The sequence below is a fragment of the Ostrea edulis genome, chromosome 2, assembly GCF_947568905.1.
Source record: "Ostrea edulis chromosome 2, xbOstEdul1.1, whole genome shotgun sequence".
NCBI classification, from domain to species: Eukaryota; Metazoa; Mollusca; class Bivalvia; order Ostreida; family Ostreidae; genus Ostrea; species Ostrea edulis.
In genome coordinates, this window is record NC_079165.1 from 66,905,634 (window position 1) to 66,928,308 (window position 22,675).

The following is a 22,675-nucleotide window of genomic DNA, read 5'->3' on the forward strand; positions in this document are numbered from 1 at the left end:
GTGTAATAGGGGAATCACCTAAAACTCAGTACATTGTCACCATTCATCGCTCGATTTATAACCTACACATCTCACATCTTGATTTGTTTTATAAACTTCTGCATTGATTTTTGTACACGCGATGTTCGAAGTGCTTGAACAACATGTAACACAAACTAATGGTGCAGTACTTGTAAATTAAATATCAACTTGAGGTCTAAGTGTGTGTTCTTTCTGATTTATTCAAATCTACATTGACATTGTTTTGACTTGTGTGTTACCAAGAACCATATATTTACAGGTTTAAAGTATTTATATAGAAATGATTTTTCCTCATACGGCGCGTTCACTTTACAATGGTTAATAATTATATAAAAGTTTTCTTTTAATTGTATCTACTCATTCTATATTTTCCCATCTGTATTCTTTGATTTTCCACTTAAAATTTATATATTGTTTTTAAGTGTGTTGTATTCTAGTTTATAGTAGTTTTACGTGTATTTTAAAACAATATTGACATTTGTTTTCGATATGGGATATAATCATTATGTTTATTTACTTTATGAAAATGAATTTCATTGGTTTTCAAACATCTCATTCTTGGACTAACTGAGACCAATACTCCGACACATGCATTTTTGATCTTGGTTTTCATATACCGGTATAAAAGACATGTTCGGTGTGAAATTTTGTGCGAAAAAGTTGGTCAATAAAAACACTTTGGAAGACAAACCGAATGGAAAAATTAATCAATTTTAAAGATACAGAAATAATGATGAGTGATTTTATATTAATTATATTATTATCAAGATATCTTGAATGGATTAAGCAGTTTATGTAGATATGGTGAAACCATTTCATCATTCCATCTTACGAAAGATAACTCGCACAAGGACAAGGTCCAACGAGAACCTTACTTTCTGAAGTGAAGCAGGTACTGAAAATAGCGATCCCGGCGGTAAATCCATCTGTTTGTGAATCACTGCTAGAATTATAATTAGTTTTGTATAACAACGATTTATGCAACCAGTTTTTAGTACTTCTAAACCGCAGTCAGAAGCATACGGCTAAATACTTAAACTAGTCCTAGAAGTCCCAGTATTTTACTGCTAAACACACCTTTTTCTCGCTTTGACCATCAACGATTAGGCGATAACAATTAAGGACACTTGCTACAAACATGGGTTGATATATATATATATATATATATATATATATATATATATATATATATATATATATATATTGGCTTATTCTGAATGTAACTAGTACGACTGGGTACTTTTATATATTTTTTTGGTGTTCAAAAATTGTGATATATAGCCCCTCCCATTATAACTCTATACAAAACTTTCCCATTGTATCGGACATTGTTGAGAAATCGTGGTCAAAAATTAACATTCCATGCGGTAAAATTTATTTTACTTATATAATCGTCATCTCTTTTTATAGCAAGTTATCTTAACTTCAAATTTTACAGTCGCAAACGTAATAAAAATTTATATTGACGGGTATACTGAAACGCACGACCCCCTGCTACAAAAATATCAAGAATGAACCACTTGCTTTTGTTTTCTTTCTTGGTTTAAAACAAATTCTTAATAAAATTTTAAAGAAAACAAATTCCCAAAGGAACTGATACAGTATTACATGAACAAAACTCGAAAACAATGAGAGAGAGAGAGAGAGAGAGAGAGAGAGAGAGAGAGAGAGAGAGAGAGAGATACCTATTTTCTGAATATCGTATATGTGGAGGTTTGGTGTGTTGGTTGTATATGATGTCATATGATAAGGAGCACAAAAGCTTTATTTAAAATATATATCAAAATTGTTTACATGTACCTCCTATTCAATAGCAAGCAAAAAGCTCGTTTATGCGACGTGTGTCACGTCATTTTTGCATTTTATATAGGGGAGACTAACACGGGCAACGCTGGGGGACAATGCAAAGGTATAGTGGTAACCTGGCCAATAATTTAGCAAATACTATAAGGTTTCTTTATCACATCTATATCAACCAATAACAAAAATACGTCACACCAAGAGAAATTTCACTTATATTGCCTGGTAGCTAAAATAACACTGATAAATATGTTATGCAGGTGATCACTCTTCAGTATGAACATTTGAACAAACATGCACGTGGGTAAGTCCTCAGTACACCTTGCTAGTCGTAAGAGGCGATTCTTCGGATAAGACCCGCAAAAACCGAGGTCCCCTGTCTCATCAGGTGTGGCACGATAAAGATCCCTCCCTGCTCAAAGGACGCAAGCGCCGAGCATGGGCCTAAATTTTGCAGCCCTTCGCCGATAATGGTGACATTTCCATATCAGTAAAAAATTCTCGAGCGGGACGTTAATTAAACAATTTACAACCTACCGACTACACCGGTGACTCGAGATATCTACCGGAATGAATTAAGGTCACTCGCTTATCTCCTATGTTTCAGTACATGCTGTAATGTACTCAGTGAAATAATTGCCTACTGATATTGACCCCAAACCTTCCTTATCGATCATATGACCTTCTAGAACAGGCAATGATCAAAATGGTTGGTTTTCAGCTACTATTTCTGCCTTTGGTCGTCGGTAAGTTTTAGCTCCGCCATAAAAACGTACACAAATTCAATGCATGATGATAATGAAATTCAGCCACAAAAATTGTTAAAAACTCCTGACTTGCATTTTGCTCATTCAGCCCTTGACCCATGTCTCCATGGCAACCATAAACCAATTGACGAACCTCACAGAAGCGCGCTATTTCAACCGGAATCAACTGATCGCGAAATATGCGACCGCCACTTAACAGAAGGTAATATGTTCTGCAATAGATTCGTCGATCTTTCACGTCTTTGAAGCCTCCGCAAAATATGTTCAAGAAAAATATAATTCAAGAGGATTTCACCCGAGTCTTACAGGTTTTTTTCAGCTAAGTCATTATTCGTTTAAAAGTAGAGTAATCAAAAACTTCTAACGTCAAATTGGACTTTTATTTCATTAGTCTTCGTTGATGTGGAGTGCATGTGTTTTATTTAATCTCCATGACACCGTATCTTATGTAACAGGTTGGTATGTATTCAATGGCGGGAATGACACGATCCCCACACACTGTGTCACGGCGTACCACTGTGGCACGCGGTTTCCTGTTTGGATGAAAGGAAGTCTGCCTTCTGTTAGGGATGGGATTGTACACAGAGAGAGCTGCATTACACTCGCCCTCAGTACGTCTGCTTCTTGCTGCGAGCTCACAATGGATATGAGGGTCAAAAACTGCGGTTCCTTTTATGTGTATTACCTAAAACCGACGCCATTTTGCCCATCCGGGTACTGCGCAGGTAATTATACGAAGACTTAGAAAATGGCATCGGTCCTTCAAAAGAAGACATTAATTCTTGACCAACAAACTATTTAAGTATCATTGTGACTGTAATATGATTCCAAAACTGGTGCCTTCTACGTTTTGCATTTTATATAGGGGAGACTTACACGTGTAACACGGGCAACGCTGGGGGACAATGCAAAGGTATAGTGGTATTTTACTCCACATACAGGATTCTATCCTGTTTAATTACTACAAAATTTGTTTGATGATGATGAATAATAATGAACAATTTAAAACAATGATAACTATTTCGTACAGATCTTTACCCAAAGATGACAAACTTTCCGGTCCTTGGTAAACCGGAAGTAGTATCGAATTCAACGGTCAGATTTCCGTGTGAGGTGCAATACCCTATCGGCCAACCAGATGTCGGATTCGAAGTCACATGGACTGTTGATGGCCAAACATTGGTAGATCCCACCACTGGTGCTCGAATTGTTGAACAGTTAACTGGTGACTCTCGAACAGCGTATCTGGACTACAATACGCTGAAGGGCAACCTCGGTAAAACGGTGAGCAAGCTCTTACAGTGTTGTGACGAGAACATTCATCGAAAATGATAATGGAAATAGTTATGGTAGAAATTTCGAAGTAAACTATATTTCAGCCCTTCTTTTCATTTAATTGTTTTGGTTTTGTTTTTGATTTTTTAAAAATAAAATTTCAGTTGAAGTGCAGGGTCCGTAGTTACTACACGAACACATCCCATATACATAGTGATAGTATCACAAGTGATGGGTACTTTTGTGGAATTAAGGTATATTGTAAGGGAAATCATGAGAAATGCGATTCTGTATTATAGTTTAACTACTTCTTACATGTAATAATGTATGCATATGTAGGTCCTTACAGAGAGAATTGTTGTGGATGAGAAGGGTCCAGAGAAGATGGTCACTGTGGAATCCACACTTCCGATTCCGTGTAATACGGCACATGTTGAAGAGTGCAAGATAACTTTCAGTTTGGATACTCATACCAAAGGTTATTTCAAGTTTCCCTAGGAATTCAGGCCCAAAAGAATTGTAAAAAGAAATTCGGGAATGAGACGGCCACCATTGTTACAGTTTTCTGTATAATTTACTTTTGAATATCTGTTCTAGATACCATGTTTTCAACCTGTAACTATGACATCAAACTGGACCCCGTGACCGGTAAATATTTGGGATCGTTCAAGGTAATAGCAACTAAAGACTTCGTCAGCGATGGAACCAGGACACACGAAATTTCATTCAAGCCGATTACCGATTTCAATCACCTCGTATGGACAGGGTACAATGTACATCCTGTTCACGTAAGCACAGACGTACTTTTAGTCTGAACATGTTGAGATTTAGATATGTTTAAATTTCATTTATGGTAGAGTTTAAATGATAACTTTAGATAAATAATGTAATTCATGTTTTATCCTGTTATTTTTAACTGAAACACCCCACCGAAGCTTGTTTTTTGCTATAAATGATTTCCCTTACCTATAAATTAATCTAAACTTTAGTAAAATAATTCATCCTTACACTACTCTGTGTATATACATGTATGGTAAAATTCGAACTTTACAAATCTGATATTTGTTTCTTCTCGAAGTATAAATAGATATACACCAGTCGTATCACGTTAGAACAAGCAGACCACGTGAGGTACAAACCGATTCCTTTTACCCATAGGTGACGACAGTAAGCAGTGATCACGGACATTGCAATGCACATGGAGATCCTCACATGCTGGGAATGGACTACAGGGGGTACTGTAATGATTCATTTCCTTAAAGCGTATACTGGGACGTTTACATCAGAAACATCTCCAACTATAAATACTTAAAATCATTTACAGAAACACCAACGTTTATGTGACGGGGGAATTAACATTGTATGAGTGTAAATCAGCCAGTGATCCTACAAAATGCCTCCAGGTAACGAGTTCAATCATTCAGACTTTCAGGTATTTTGCATACATGCCAGTTTCAATTCAATCTGCAAAAAATTCCGTTATACAATAAATATAATTTCATTGATAAAACTTAGGTACAGGTGAGGACCTGGCCTTGTGGAAACTACCATCCCTGTATATGTGCTTTGGTTGCTAGAGAAGGAAATGATGCTGTACAAATTGACATGTGTGAGAAACGAAAAAACCAACACGCAGTACCGGAAGTCACAGTCTTATCAGAACGAGGTCTCGACGGAACCACAATAAACAGAGACAGAAGTGGAAAAAAATTCTTTGTACTTTTGTTCGTTCCATTTTCTGTATACATTTTAATGTCATGGGTACCCTTTTTTAAACATTCTTCTCGAATTTTGTCAAAAATGTTTATTGTATTTCAACATCAAGATATACAAAGTAAGAAATATTTGTGACGCTCATACTTTGTGAAGCTAAATGACTTATAAAAATGTTTATCTTTAGTTCGTTGTAAGGAAAAAGTGGGAAATTCGTGTGTTTGTGACGTCATATCATTACTAAAATTATTACAACCAGCTTCATGTATATGACATATTAAAATCAAATTCGCATTATCATATCTATTATTCGTGTATATCTAGATTACTTTCATTCATAGGTTAACCTTAGACAATAGGTTTATGTATTTTCATGGGATTTTAGATTAACTTTCCATCCGGAGCACGTGTTGTTGCCAGTACGTACGTTTTGAGTCCTCGAGGCCACCCCCATGAGAAGGACGGAATGATTGATGTAGATATCCAGGCTCCTCCAGACAATAAAGGATGTGGTCAAGGAATATGTGGTCTTTGGAACGATAACCCCCACGATGATCTGATCGGAGCAAACGGACATCATTACTCGCACAGCCATGTTACCGAGTTCGCCGAAACATGGCGGTAAAATGCCACAAATTTATTCTGTACACGACATAGTTAAAAAGATATATATTGTATCCATACATTCACTACCAATATGTTGCAGTGCATATTTTCTATATTCTTGTAGAATAAAACCATCAGAAAGCCTTTTTAACCACGTTTTGAGCTACCAGCCTTTTTATTCGACTCAACATACGTACTGCACGTGTAGTAATGGTAGAACTGACTGCACAAAAAAATCGAAAAACCCAAATAAACATGTAAGTTATTACAATATATACATGTTTCTCTAGGTAAACCCTTCTTTGACAGTGTTTTATTTAGCTATACTTCCACATACTAGAACTCAGAGTATGTATAAAATCTCTTTTAACCGTATTTGAACAAACCATACAAATGAGCTGCATTTCACAGAACTGCAATGGGAAATGTAAAACTGTGCGCGTATCCAGACTTAACAGACACCACTACCGGCGATACTCGGATGACGACATTGATGGGGAAGAACCAGTGGATGACATCATCATTCAGAAGAGATGTACGTTTTTCACCATTCACAAACATCTTTCTCATTGTGGTGGTGGTGTGGAATTATTATAGATAAAACAATTCAATTCTCATATGATGTGTTCTTTCTTTTTCTAGATAATTTCAATTACAAGCCCAGAGATGTGTTTCCCACTCTAAATGGAATAGACGAGGCACAAGCAAAAAAGATATGTAACGATGGATTACAAAAATCCACATTATACGAACGTTGTCATGACGAGCCAGGGATAAATAAAACCGCGCTGATTGACTCCTGTATGGAAGACGTCAAGGTACAGTAAAGCATCTTCTACTATGGAGAAATTTACTAAATAATTTGTTATCAAAGGTTAGATTCAATCGTGCTTAAATATAGGCTTAGTAGGTTTTAAAGAATGTCAAGAGAAAGTACTCTTGTTGAAAGATTGATACCAGGACTGAGGGTCTGGGACCCAACTGAAAAAGTAATACCATGATTGATTGTATCTTGTTTAACGTCTCTCTCAAGAATTTTTCACTCCTATGGAGACGTCACCAAGACCGGTGAAGGGATTCAAATTTAGATCTATTCTCGGTGCTTACGGCCATTAAGCAGTGAGGGTTCTTTAGCGTGCCACACCTACTGTGACACGGGACATCCATTTTTAAAGTCATCTCCGAGGACCCGTGAAATTTACAACTGATGCCGAGCGTTTGACGATATCATGTAATGTGATGGTCCCAGAAAAACTTCACAAATTATTGTTGCAAGTCTTTCAAATATTTAAACCCCCCTTGCAACCGAAAGTACGGGTTCGATTCTCTATCCCAGCAAAACGTTTAACGTGTTGATGGTAAATGTTCCTTTGCCAAATGTTTGGAATTAAAAGCGATAGTCAAGGGTCTTTTGGATAGAATAGAATGTATAGAATAGAATATGATTTATTTCCAAATTAGGGCCCTCTCGGGCATACAGCATACATGATTATTAACATTTCAATGTGATGACGATAAAAAATAAATAAAAAAAAAAAAAACAAGAGTAAAATATGCACTATTAGTATGAGCAATGTTCATACATGAGACATTGGAACATGATAATACTTATTTGTATTATATGTAAGTACCTTTAAAAATCGGAGGTCCCCTATCGTGGTAAGCGTTGGCATGATAAGAGACCCTGACTGCTATAGCCTTGAGTGCCAAACATAGGTCAAGATTTGCGGCACTTCAATGTCTGTTTATGAAAAAAAAAAATTCTCGAATGGAACGAAAAACTACAAACAAAAAACTTCTTCATCAATTTAAAAGTTTACATTAACTTTTCCATCGTGTTATTCCACAATATTATAGGCCTCAGGAAGTGATATGTTCCTTGTGACACAAATGTCAGCATTCGACAGCTTATGCCAGAACGAGGTTATGAAGAACATAAACAATTATAAAAAGAACCCGGATGGCGATCTAATTCCACCTCTTGACGTGACAGACCATGCATGTCCTAACCAATGTAGCCGCAGGGGTACATGTATCTATGGTCAGTGCAATTGCAATTCTGGATATACATCTGTGGACTGTAGTGTCAATTTGAATGATACGCACAACATCATTCAAATCAGGGGGTAAGGAAACAAAACAATGTAAGACGAAAGTAAATGATACGTATTATGCAGGAAGCTATAGATTTACAAACATTTCCGGTATTTTCTCGTCCGTAAATGATACATGCTGTAGTTCTCTTTACAGTTACCCCAAACAATATAACTGTCTAATATTATTTTTTTTAAACGCAAGGCGGTTGTGTAGCTTCTACATGCTGTTTATTTAGTCCAGTCCCAATTTTGGAGGATGACATAAAATGTACACAAGTCTCCCTCTCTATCATTCACATAGTGTTCGTTTCTATTCAGAACAATGATTTCAAAATACCTACAATTAAATATGATAGATTAATATTTACCAATAGAGCAAATACAAACTCTTGCCTAATATTTCGACAACTCGAAACTATAATGTAAAACTAAAGTTTATTGTACATAAATACTAAATCACCTGGTCCGGGTAGGATGTCGGATTGTGAGTTTGGATTAGGCACGAATCCTCTTATATAGCACCAAAAGCAGTAAGACGACTCACACTCAAGATAACTCACAAATATCAACCAGTCACACCACTAGAAATTCTCACACCCACACACTCATTGTGCATGTATATATACTGACCTTTCACACTCCTCCTCCCACCAATCAACGTTCATTGCAATGAATGGGATGGAAATCCATCTGTGTAATGTAATGCTATGATGAATAATAATGAAATTAAACTCTTATATTTAAACATGTACTCATTTATCCTGTATTTTTCTATAGGTTACCTAAGTTACTCAAGTAACCTGTTGCAATCAATGCCTGTCCATTGCTGTCCGTCATGAACTTTTGAATAGTTTGATTTCTTCTAAAAACTGCATGGACAAAATAATTTTACCAAAATCGCTTTCTTGAATGAAAGGTGAAGATAACGAACAGTGATCAATCTCATAACTCCTATAAGCAATACAATATACACTGAGTGGCCAAAAGTATTGCAACAAACATGGCTGACGTCATCACAATTTTACTCGCTTCAAATTTTATTTTTATTGCTGACGCGTAACAAAGCAAGGTTGGGTCGTGATGTCAGGTATGCGAATTAACTAGGGTACGAATTATATGGGGAACCGTTTGTAATTCAAAGTAACAGACGATTTCCGGTAAGGTATATCGAATGAAAACAATGTCGAAGAATGAGAGAGAATTGTCAAAGGACCTATAGGAAAGGATTGTAATTCTAAATTCAAAGGGATTTAATGACAAAAAAATTAGTGAATCATTGAGAATCCATCGAAGCACTGTTGGACGAGTTTTGAAAACATTCCGTCAAAAAGAAAGTGTTAAAAACGATCCCCGGAGAGGAAAGCCCCGAGTGATAGATGAGAGGGGTGATCAGAAACTTTATCGCTTTCTGAAAACTAACAGAAGACAATTTCTTCAAGACATTACATCAACTTTTAATAGGAATGAAGGTACAAATGTGTCCATGAGAACTGTTCGTCGTAAGTTACACCAGGAAGGATACAGGAGGGGCAAAATTCAGAAAACGCTTACAATCGCTAAAGTCAACAAACAACGCCGAATTTTGAGGTGCCGAGGAAAAGACATTGGAAACCTGAACAGTGGTAGAAAGTTATTTTCTCAGACGAAACACAGGTAGTCATTGGGCAAAATAACTCTGTAAGTTTGTGGAGAAAATCGTCCGAGAAGAGGAAACCTTACCGTCTGAACCAACGCAAAACGCCCGTGAGAGTAAGTTGTATGTTTTAGGGGTGTATTACCTATTATGGTATTGGTGTTCGTGTACCTATTGATAGAAATCTAAACTCAGCAAGGTATATTGAACTGCTGGATAATCACTTATGGCCCGTTGTTAGCAAAAATTTTGGAAATCAGCAATTTATTTTCCAAGATGATAATTCCACCCCCACTCCTCTAGACAGACCAATACTTGGAAATAAGAAACCGGTATTCCAAAATTCAACTGGCCTGCACAGTCCCCGGACCTTAATGTCATTGAAAATGTCTGGCGTTGTATCAAAATCAAACTGTCCCGTGAGTTTGATGATATTAAAAACCGGGATGACCTAATGGCTGCAGTGACAAAAATTTGGAATGACCTCTCTCAAACATATATCCGTAGCTTCCATGCTTCAATATCTTGAAGACTACGACAAGTTATTATTCAGAAAGACTTTGCAACAAAATACTAGAAAAAAATGGTAAATAAATAATGTTTATTTCATTGAAAGTTGTTTTTTTTTCCATGCAGCTGTTATTTACATTGTGATGACGTCAGCCATGTTTGTTGCAATACTTTTGGCCACTCAGTGTAGATAGTTGAGCAAACACGGATCCCTGGACACACCAGAGGTGGGATCAGGTGCCTAGGAGGAGTAAGCATCCCCTGTCGACCGGTCACACCCGCCGTGAGCCCTATATCCTGATCAAGTAAACGGATTTATCCGTAGTCAAAATCAGTGTGCCAAGAACGGCCTAACAATCGGTATGAAACACGTCAGACAGCATTTGACCCAATGAAGTAGGTTGTATTGACGAACTAGATCGTTATAACAACCATAGAATTTGCGAAATGCTGACTTCAGTCGAGACTGTTGAATATTTCGGAGTAGGAAAACAAAACTTGTGAATTTCATGGTCCCTGCTCATATGGGTACAGCTGAAACTTTTCAAAGTTGAAAAATCTTTAAAGATCTGCACAGCTGGCATAAAAACTGAGTGAATATGAAAGCTTCTACGAAAATTGTGAAATTCGAACCCCCTGGGTTAGTGGTTCCAGATTGTGGTTCTATGGTTCCTCAAGTAAATATACACCACTCACATCATCAGAAATACGCTCTACTCTGGAACATCTGACTCATACATTGTACAAAGGTTGCGTCATGACCTTGAATCGAGTCCAGTTAATCAAGGTCACTAAAACGTTTGTTTAAAATGTTTCCGAATTCTCTTCTGAATATTTGATAATGCACTGCCTATTGATGGTTAGTAATAATACATATTTGAAACAAGAGACCCAGGGACCTTATTGGTCACCTGAGTATTGGTTAAAAGTATCACTAGCCCCAAGAGCTGCGAAATCTATGATAATTGTTCTGTTTTGCATATCTGTGCTATATTCTAATATTCAAAATAGAATAAAACAAGATATATTCTTAAATTCTTACATGTAAAACACAAATGCCCCAGAAAGTGCTCATTGATGAAATACTTTACATAATATGTTATTTTAACAATTTATGATTATTTTGGAATCGCTCTTAATTGTGTCAGAACCCATTCTTTTCGGCATTTAGTTTTTCTACATACTAGTATAGTATCATCAAAATTGAAGAAGTCTTTCAAATGATAGGCATTTAATCTCTATGACCCTCACCTTGGTACCAAAATTCTTACCCCTCTGATCATAAAATTTACAATTTGGTAAAGGTCCTACTTCCTCCCTCAAAATATCCATTTAGTTTCAATTTAGTATCAATAGCAATAAAGAAGGTGTTATTTTAAAAAATGTTTGACACATAAACACTATATGCTAAGTTTGGTACCGCCCTGGAGTCTGGACCTCTACCCCGGGGATCATGAAATAAATAATTTTTCTACATGAATATGCATTTAGTTTTTCTTACAAATGTGCGGTTGTAGAGAGGAAGATTTTTTTTTTTAAATTGTCAATTTTTGCCCCGCCCCTAAGGGAATCCTGAAATTTACGATTTATGTTACCCCTTGTCCTAAAGATGATTCATACCAAATTTGAAAAGAATTGGAAGGTTAATTATCATGACGTTAAGACGTCGGACACAGATTAATAGCAATAGGTCACCTGCATGAGTAACTCAGACCAGAATCAGAAAAAATGAGCATCCTTTTTACCATCACTATAGATATCCAGTTTTCAAAACTTTAAAAATGCACACTTGCATTATATATATACCCTGGTACACAACATTTAAATTCTTTTTCTGAATTGTGTGATATTCAGGTGACCGTTGTTTTTATTTTTACTGTTGTATGACACAAAAGTAAAAATATGCCCAAAAATTCTCGTTGGCAATTAATTTGGCTCTTTTTCATTGCAAGAAACGGACTGTGTGACATTAGAAAAAGACCATGTGTTCAGACCAATGTGATTGCAGAAAATATAATGGAAACTGAAGATATGACATGTGGTTTCCAGCTATCAACAGTACGTTTTTGGTTTGTTTTTCATTTTTTTCACGGTTTTATTTGCTAGAATTTCTTAGTTCAGGAGCTTGTTTTACAGAGGAACTTGCGACTAAGACAAAAATCGTGTAAGAAACTTTGAAACTGGCTTGAGTATGATTTCCCCCCTCAAATATCACTTCTTGTATTTCATATATCAATTGTTTCTAAGTAGCAAAGAGGAGGAAGCAATACAATGTTACAGTTTTTGTTCTAAGTTGTAAAATCTTTTCTAAAACGGGAACCAGACTACTCTCTAGATTGTTATTTTCGACATACCGGGTAATTAAAAATTAAACGTTCGAAAAATGGCATTTCGTTAATAGATCTTACAAGGCAAGGATCGCTAAACTAAACTCTCGCGAAATGTAAGTGATTGACAGTAGTTCAAATGTACTAAGAACAATGGATTCCATTCCGGAGAGAGATAAGCTAACGTTGATAGGATATGAAACCCTGTAAGATATCCTTTTTGTTGTGATGAACATTATTATGTATTGATAGGGATCGGGAACGCTTGAAGTTCAACCAGCTGAACTTTTGTCTGCCTGGGAAATCATTTGTTCAGTGCCTGTCCACAATGTATCCAAAGGTGAAATCATGGTTTTTGTTTTAGCGATGTGTGTGTGTGTTGTGTTTTTTGTTGGGGGGGGGGGGGGATGAGTGTTTTTTTCATTGCGCTATCGTATAACCAGTCCCTAAGAGTGACCTCATTTTGTTGCAGGAAGTTCTTTACAGCAATATAACTTATCCATCTCACTAGATGGCACCACCTATAGCGCTGCACAGATGTTCACAGTGTATGATTCCGTGTGTCAACATTGTGACAGCACGGGACACTGCAATCTTAAGGTAGTTATTTACATGGCGATTTACAATTATCACAAAGTGTATCCAATATCTATCATTCTTAATACTACTTAACGTTTCCTAATTGACTTTTCTAGACAGACTCGTGTTTGATTGACGGACATTGTTACCAGTCAGGATACTTGAACACACAACACAACAAAGTCTGTGATCCCTCAGTATCGCAAAATCATTGGTCCGATCCTGGTAAGTATCAGTTTGAAATCTTTCTGATTTTCAAATTGTTCCGCCGTGCGAAACATTACCATAGTTATTGACTGAATATTTTTGCACTCTCACAAAAGCAACTACATAGTTACAGTATATCGTAAATTATATGCTGGTATAATCCGATATTCCTCTGACTCTCAACCCCAATTTTATATTGTGATGTGTGCGGGGAGGGTCAAAGCGGAGACCTTTGAAAAGTGGAAATTCTGTTTTGCCTAACTTTTAGAACTTTATTTCGTGGATCTAGATTCCGAGATACTAGGATTCAGTAATCGGAGTATTATTATACAAGTTAACTAAACCATCTCGGTTTCAATGGCCCTATCACCGATAAATGAAATTGGTCGCCTCCTTCCCATTCGATTTCTGCAAAACTTCCGGATCCGTTTAAATGGCGATACCGTAGTATTTCTATGGTTAACTTGTAGAATAATCATTCGTTCACTGCATCCTCGCGTCTCAGATCTGCGTCTAGCTGCCTGGTGTCGCTGAATTCCCACTTTTCAATATGGACATGGTAAAATAAAGAAACGAGATAGAATGCACGTGTCATGAAATCTTTTATATTATTTAGAAATGTTGTGTATGTCCTTAATTAAGTTGAGGCTATTGAGGCAGTTTGACTGCTGTCTTAGTGTTCATGAAATGAAAACAAACATTATTATGTAAAATATGTGACACTGACATGTTGCAGAAGGTTGAAAACTAAGCTATAGAACATTGCATGAGAAATCGAGCCGGTTTGACTCAGGTCAAACCTTTAAGCTAAGTTAAGGAGAAAGTCTGAAAACTGTCCATTCTGTGAGAGAAAGAACTGTTCGAGGCCCGAGTTCTTTCCTCTCACAGAATGGACAGTTTGAGGACTTTATCCTACTTAAAACATTTTCTCTATTATTAACTTAAACGCACTCAATTGATTTTCTGGAAACTAAGTGGCATTTCAAAACACAACCACAAAAGGGTAAAAATAAAGGTGTATTGTTGAACTTAATGGACAGTGCCAGGTAAATGGTAGCTCACTTGATTTCTGACTTCTTCCCATGCAAAGTGTCATAATGAGCATGTCATCATCAGATGGAGAGAATTTATTTCTAAGTAATCAAAATACAGGGACACGGAGGATAGCGTAAATACAGACGGGATTTTAAGGTAATTCCACCATTTTAGAGTTATAGGTTCAATCTTATAATTATTTGATTGTTGATTCTTCAAATAATATTACTTAGTAACAAATAAAAGTGATAAAATAAATATGTTGCGGTATTAATAATTTTTTTCTTATCAATTAGCATAATATACCTGTACTTGTACATAAAGTTACCTGTAGCCGTACATTAAGTTACCTGTACTTGTACATTAAGTTACCTGTACATTAAGTTACCTGTAGCCGCACTTTAAGTTATCTGTAGCTGTACATTAAGTTACCTGTACCTGTATATTAAGTTACCTGTAGCCATACATTAAGTTTTCTGTAGCCATACATTAACTTACCTGTAGCCATACATTAAGTTATCTGTAGCTGTACATTAAGTTGCCTGTAGCCGTACATTAAGTTACCTGTAGCCGTACATTAAGTTACCCGTGCCTGTACATTAAGTTACCTGTAGCCATACATTAAGTTATCTGTCGCCGTACATTAAGTTACCTGTAGTCGTACATTAAGTTACCTGTAGCCGTACATTAAGTAACCTGTAGCCGTACATTAAGTTACCTATAGCCTTACATTAAGTTACCTGTACATTAAGTTACCTGTAGCCGTACATTAAGTTACCTGTAGCAGTACATTAAGTTACCTGTAGCAGTACATTAAGTTACCTGTAGTCGTACATTAAGTTACCTGTAGTCGTACATTAAGTTACCTGTAGCAGTGCATTAAGTTAAGAATCGATAGGTTTTTTCCAACTCAATATACAGTTACAGGTGCCTTCAAAAATCCAAATCTTTTATGCCATATAATGTACAACAAACACAAAAGATTACATAACGAAAATGTTTTCACTTTGCTAAGTGCGTGAATTGAAATACCCATATCAATGATCTCAATAAGTACAATTATAATACTACAAAGTAGGCAAATCATTTCTATGAAAAGTCACGACAATCTGACCCCCTCCCCGGACCCAATGAATTTCACACGGTTTAAAACAGCCTGTCTACTTTTTGAATGTTGAGTATACTGGGTAAATGAAACTGCTTGCAAACGTATTTGATTTCGGAATGCTTGAACAAACCACACAAATCTGAGGACTATTGGAAGTGTGACGCGGTTAGTTGTCGAATTGTCTGGCGATTGTTCTTTTACCTACGATAACGTCATCTTTACACAAAACAAATTCCGTGTTTATGAAATTCTACCGTTTTGATTTATTTCATGTTTAGAAATAAGTGCAGGGTATGCTATTTTTATTTTCAATCGTGCACTTTATTTGAAATGTGATAATTGCATATTATATGAAAATATGAAATTTGAAAAGTTCATTTAACAGGTATGTTGCTGATTTAAATCTAGATAAGTTCTGGAAGAGTTGTATTGTGATCCCTAAACTGACACCAGGGGTGATAGGGCTATCATGAAGTCACTTGTATTACATTAGAAATAAAAGCCATTCTAGTCTATGAATATATCATATGATAATAAATATTTAAGGAATACTGGCAGAAAAGAACGAAATTTTAAATAAATTTTTCTGTATGTAAATCAGATGTTTTTCAACGTAAAGTTACAAGTGGTCTCTAAGGAATTTCTTGTGTGAATTATATGTCATCCGCATGAACAATGCAAAGTATATACAAGATGTCAGTCGATCGGTAGCTCTCTCTATATATATTATTACTACAGTAACTTGATCCGAAGAGTCGGATCACGTCGAGTTGACAGGCGCGGATCATCAGATCACACGAGACGCGAAGCGAATCAAGTTACTGTAGTAATGATAAATTTATTATATACCCCGTTCTGCATTTTAAATCCACATTTATAAGATAATAAATGCAATCCAAATGATCAAAAAACACAGACATACATGTACTATGAAAATATGTTTTGTGTACGCAGTTTTGTTTTGTGACGGGGTCAACATTTTCCACAAATAACGTTGCGTTTATGCATTGTGACGGCATCAGTTTCAGAGGATACTGATACGGAATCAGAAAACCACAGTGTGGTGATCCGGAAAACCGGATCACACGCTGTGAAATCCACAGTATCAAAGAGCGATACATTGATGGGTATATAATAAACATTTTTATATTCCTCGGATAACAGTATCTTGAGATCTCTTAATTTTATAGTAAGTAATGAATTATTTCTAGAGATGTCTTTACTGCGGAAGCCGATAAGTGCCAGGGTATAGAATTAATATTCATTTAACTGTCGGCCACCACTTATTAACTGGCGGCTGCCACTTAATAATATATCTGGCTGTCGCCACTTTTTTATCTGGCGGCTGCCACTTAATTTATCTGGCGGCTGCCACTTAATTTATCTGGCGGCCGCCACTTAATTTATACATGACAGCTGCCACTTAATTTATACATGACGGCCGCCACTTAATTTATACATGACGGCAGCCACTTTATTTATACATGGCGGCTGCCACTCAATTTATACATGACGGCCGCCACTTAATTTATACATGACGGCCGCCAATTTCAAAAAGAATTTAACTCATATTGCTGATTGATTATTTTGGAAAGATTTAGAATAGTACAAATACGCAGCATCGTTTTTCAAAGTGTTGGGATAGTCGGAGGAGAAATTGTCTTCTACAATTGTTGACAAGCAGAAAAGGAACCTAAAATTTCTCTTTTGCCCAAACTAACACACTCCTAAATTGGAGGTAGGGGGCTCCATTCGTCCTTCAATTCATCAGTTCATTCATTATTACATTTTTACCATTCATTACTACCACCAAAAGAATAGGATGGGGGCTAGTCAGCCAATTAATTTATTTCACATACGAAAATAACTTAGTTTGCATATTAAAATAAAAGAACGTTGTCAAAAAAATGAAGGGTCTGCACCCTGGTTCTACGTGCTTGATACGTTGGTACATTAAGTTCAGTTTAGTTTATTAGCATAAAACCATACGGTTTACAGGCATGTAGAAATGAAGTTTTGCTCGTGCGCGAATCTGTCGACATTTGTTATCCCGAACATTTATATAGAGTTGTATACAGCACAATCGGAAAAAATGCTCTTAATTGTATATCACATACATATTACTAAGTATTGGAGAGGAGAGGGATATTAAAGGGATTGCACCCCTTTGATTTTGATTTTGAGAGAGAGAGAGAGAGAGAGAGGAAATATAAATTGCGGCCGCCAGTTAAATGAATATTATTTCTACACCCTGGCACCTATCGGCTTCCGTACTTTACAGACCAGAAAGTGAACATTTGTAGTGTTTTCTTTTTTGTAGACACCAGTAATTGTACACTTTATACGTACAGACGTCTTTTATCAATAGTCGTTTTTTATTGGCCATGACTAACGATTCGCAGGTCAAATTGTCAAAGATTAAGTACATGTAGTCTATACCTATATCTAACAGCAATTGTCCAACTAATCCTTGTCTGATTTTGGAATTGCATCGATCCGAATTTGTCTAGTGATGATTGACTGCATATTATTAAATTCATGGAAAATTTATGTCTGCTGAAAGATTCGTCAGAACTCAGGGACTTTCTACTTTGATGCACCAACTGTTGACCGCCCAATCTCATAGGAACCTCGTACTTTTAATGGTCATTCAACTTCAAAGGCATCATGATCACGACTAGAAATTGTGTCATATTGATTTTCATGTCCAAAGCTTTAACGGAACTCATGTTTTTAAAATTTATTGATCTTTATTTATTGTTTATTCCTTTTTACGCCCCATGGGGATCCGGGTTCGAATGGGTCCCCAGAAGCCCTTGCTTGTCGTGAGAGGCGACTAAATGGGTCCGTCCTTCGGACAAGACTGTAAAATTCGAGGCCCCGTGTCACAGCAGGTGTGGCACGATGAAGATCCCTCCCTACTCAAAGACCGTAAGCGTCGAGCATAGGCCTAAATTTTGCAGCCCTTTACCGGCAATGGTGACGTCTCCATATGAGTAAAAAATCCCGAGAGGGATGTCAAACAATATTCAACCAACCAACCTTTTCACAAGTATATCGAAACATGATGTGAATTTTTGAGTTGCTCAACTCTTTTATATTAAAAACAAACTCTTTTCAAAGCGTAGTATCCCCATCTACATTTCATCGGTACACGTCTTAATGACCTTCGTCTGTCATTAAAATCTTTGTATTATGAAATAGTTTACTCTTAGAACTAAAATCCATTCAAATTGACTACCAAATACACATGATATCGTGTTTGAGGAACATAGAAATGTCCTCTCCACTTACTATAACCTTTTATTGCATCCCTACAAGTGACAATCATATCAGATAGCAAACACAATCAAATCTTTTACACGATGAAAACGAAAATAAACCAAGAAATTCATGCATTATGCCATTTCTGCCAGTTTGATAAGAATTGGACGAGAAAACGACCACATTCATTTTTGATCAATGGTAATTATGTAGATCACATTACCCTTCAGTTTCAATGAATGAAAATGATCCATCGAGAGAATTTCAAAAATACTAATATCCCCTTGGTCGGTCAAGGATGTTCGCTTTTGAGCATGAAAGTTTTAATGAAATTTGCAGAGTATATTTATATGATTTATATATGTCGAGTTATAAAATATGGACAAAAGCGGGGGTCTATACGCTTATCAATTAACGAGATGACATTAACTTTGACCTTTACTGTGGTGACTCGGTGGTTAAAAAGTTCGCTACGTGACCAAAAGGTTTTGGGTTCAAGCCCCGTCCGTACCTTGGCTGCGTCAAACCAAAATCGTAAAAAAAAAAGTAGACAGTGATTGCTACATCGCCATATGCTGGGCAATTTAAACGTAAGAGTCACAAGTATGGCACGCCATATTTATTCCTCTATAGATATATCTCATACAATACATGAGATATCTTCTATTTTCATTGAGATATCTAATCAGTTCTGTCAGATATATCATAATTTATAGTTTATAAGATATCTCATAAGATATACAAAATATCTTATAAACTATATAAACTTTAATCTTAAATTTTATAAGATATTTTGTATATTAAACAAGATACATGTATATCATAAAGTTTATGAAATATTTTATAAGATATATTGGATATCGTATGAACTTTCAATTATAAGACATTATTCATGAACAGCAAGTATGAAGCGTCGCAGGTTATGCCCCCATATATTTTCAAAAATGAAATTTATTTCTTAAAGGTATTTTTAGGTCTTTCCATCTTTCTGTGGAAAGACCTATTGATATTCTTCTGTTTATTATTATTATTATTATTATTATTATTATTATTTTTCCTCCCCGTGATTTTGAGTTTCAAGATTTATCGAAAAGATTTATAGTCCATAAGAATGTACTCCTTAAAAGATTTTGGCAGTTCACCCTGTGTATATGAACTTTGACCCCTCAAGGAGTTATTGCCCCTTTTGCAATAAAAGCTTGTTATCGCTACTCCTCCGAAACCGTACACCGTAAAGATACCAAACCTTCACCAATGTCTTCGACTAATCAAGGAGACTCTTCAATCTATTCATTGCGAAAAGATTCTTCGACCCCTTTTATGAGTTATTGCCCCTGAAAGTTTTTGATTTTTACAAATAATTGAAAAAATTTAAAACCATTTATCCTAGAGACATGGGACCAACTGCTTTAGAATCTTCATCCTTTGACCTTTTAATTTATGTCAAGGTCAAATGTCAAGGTCATTCAAAATATGAGGAATTTAGCTCTTTTTATAACTCTTTTGTCTTTCAACATATACTACATATCATTGCATCTTTAGTATGTCCTTTCAAATCTATTTTAAAGATTTAATTCCTGTATCTTAAGACTGACCCCTTTAAAAGTTATTGCCCCTTAAAGTATTAACCTTGTTATCGCTACTCCTCCGAAACCGTACACCGTAAAGATACCAAACCTTCACCAATGTCTTCGACTAGTCAAGGAGACTCTTCAATCTATTCATTGCGAAAAGATTCTTCGACCCCTTTTATGAGTTATTGCCCCTGAAAGTTTTTGATTTTTACAAATAATTGAAAAAATTTAAAACCATTTATCCTAGAGACATGGGATCAACTGCATTAGAATCTTCATCCTTTGACCTTTTAATTTATGTCAAGGTCAAAGGTCAAGGTCATTCAAAATATGAGAAATTTAGCTCTTTTTATATCTCTTTTGTCTTTCAACATATACTACATATCATTGCATCTTTAGTATGTCCTTTCAAATCTATTTTAAAGATTTAATTCCTGTATCTTAAGACTGACCCCTTTAAAAGTTATTGCCCCTTAGAGTATTAACCTTGTTATCGCTACTCCTCCGAAACCGTACACCGTAAAGATACCAAACCTTCACCAATGTCTTCAACTAGTCAACGAGACTCTTCAATCTATTCATTGCGAAAAGATTCTTCGACCCCTTTTATGAGTTATTGCCCCTGAAAGTTTTTGATTTTTACAAATAATTGAAAAAAATTAAAACCATTTATCCTAGAGACATGGGACTAACTGCATTAGAATCTTCATCCTTTGACCTTTTAATTTATGTCAAGGTCAAAGGTCAAGGTCATTCAAAATATGAGAAATTTAGCTCTTTTTATATCTCTTTTGTCTTTCAATATATACTACATATAATTGAATCTTTAGTATGTCCTTTTAAATCCATTTTAAAGATTTGATACCTGTACCCTAAGACTGACCCCTTTAAAAGTTATTGCCCCTTACATTATTAACCTTGTTATCACTACCCCTTTGAAACCATAGACCATAGAGACACCAAACCTTCACCAATGTCTTCGGTTTCTCAAAGCACAACTTCAACATATTCAGTGTGAAAGGATCCGCTGACCCCTTATATGAGTTATTGCCCTTTTATGTGTTTGTGCTAATCGTTAACTTTTAAACGGATAATCATAGAAACATGGGACCAACTGCAATGTGATCATTGGCCTCTGAACCTGAATATTAGGTAAAGGTCAAAGGTCAAAGTTACTTCAAATATTGAGAATTTAGCTCTTTTTATATCTCTTTTGTCTTTCAACATACATCATTTTTCATTGCATCATTAGTATGTTCTTTTAAAACCAATTAAAACATCTTTCTTGGCCCTTAAGCCGGGCTCCTTTAAAAATTATTGCCCATCTTAGAAATAAAACTTGTTATCACTAGTCCTTCGAAACCGTTAACCCTGGAGATACCAAACCTTAATCATTAATGTTTTGTACTGATTTAGTAGACTCTTCAATCTATTCAGTGCGAAAAGATTCACCAACCCCTTTAAATAGTTATGGCCCCTGAAAGTTTTCCAAGTTTACATTGACTTGAAAGTTTTTTGGCCTCATTTGACCTACTGAAGAATGGATCAAGATTGAAGGTCAAGAAACAAATCCAGAAAAGGTGGAAAGACCTCTAATTGTTCGCGAACAATTAGGATTACTAGTTTAAAACTGAATTTTGTTCTGAAATACCCCCCGTAAAAAGGTGTACGAAGTTATTATATTAACCCCCTGCAATATTTTGTCAAGGGCAGTCACTCATTGATATATTTAAGTAAAAAGTATTTAGTTAACCCTAAATGAACATACTAAAGTGCACATAATTTTGATATGAATTATTAATTTTTGTGTGACAACATTGAAATGAATGGACTAACTTTAGTATGAAAATTGTGTAATTTATCTTCCAGAACTGGATCAATACACTGCGCTTGCATCTGGCTGTCAGTGCAAATATGATGCATCAAGCTACACTTGTGCCTGCTGTAGAAATGGAGGTTGTCAATGTCTAAAGATCCATAACAAGTGTGGAAATTGTCATAACCTAGTTTGTTAATGCTTATAACAATATGCAACGTATCCTATCCACAAATTGATTTGTTGTAAATTACCATCCAGTTTATATCCAATTGATGAAAGATGACGATAACGAACAGTGATCAATCTCATAAATCCCATGAGCAATACAAAATAGATAGTTG

At 35.8% G+C, this 22,675-nt stretch overlaps 1 protein-coding gene across 2 annotated transcripts; it reads left to right on the forward strand.

The window, feature by feature from the left end:
- Positions 1-2,495: 2,495 nt before the first annotated feature.
- LOC125681472 (von Willebrand factor D and EGF domain-containing protein-like) lies at positions 2,496-22,566 on the forward strand. 2 transcript variants are annotated; one of them, XM_056156986.1, is made up of 22 exons: positions 2,503-2,567; positions 2,677-2,790; positions 3,044-3,313; positions 3,454-3,501; positions 3,619-3,872; positions 4,028-4,117; positions 4,203-4,341; positions 4,461-4,651; positions 5,022-5,098; positions 5,188-5,266; positions 5,379-5,579; positions 5,962-6,197; positions 6,307-6,439; positions 6,594-6,717; positions 6,825-7,000; positions 8,040-8,308; positions 12,374-12,479; positions 13,001-13,088; positions 13,221-13,348; positions 13,444-13,552; positions 14,687-14,725; positions 22,385-22,566. In XM_056156986.1, exons 1-21 carry the CDS (start codon positions 2,519-2,521, stop codon positions 14,704-14,706), a joined length of 2,901 nt encoding a protein of 966 aa, XP_056012961.1. In that variant the 5' UTR covers positions 2,503-2,518; the 3' UTR covers positions 14,707-14,725; positions 22,385-22,566. The 2 variants fall into 2 exon arrangements, with proteins under 2 accessions (XP_048777555.2, XP_056012961.1); XM_048921598.2 differs by lacking the exon at positions 14,687-14,725 and having other exon boundaries at positions 2,496-2,567.
- The last annotated feature ends 109 nt before the right edge of the window (positions 22,567-22,675 follow it).

Excerpts from the sequence above, each read along its gene's own strand:
- LOC125681472 (XM_048921598.2), top strand. The coding sequence starts at position 2,519 with ATGATCAAAATGGTTGGTTTTCAGCTACTATTTCTGCCTTTGGTCGTC. Across the intron at positions 2,568-2,676 it reads ATTTCTGCCTTTGGTCGTCG|CCCTTGACCCATGTCTCCAT; the intron begins GTAAGTTTTAGC and ends TTGCTCATTCAG. Across the intron at positions 4,118-4,202 it reads GGTACTTTTGTGGAATTAAG|GTCCTTACAGAGAGAATTGT; the intron begins GTATATTGTAAG and ends ATGCATATGTAG.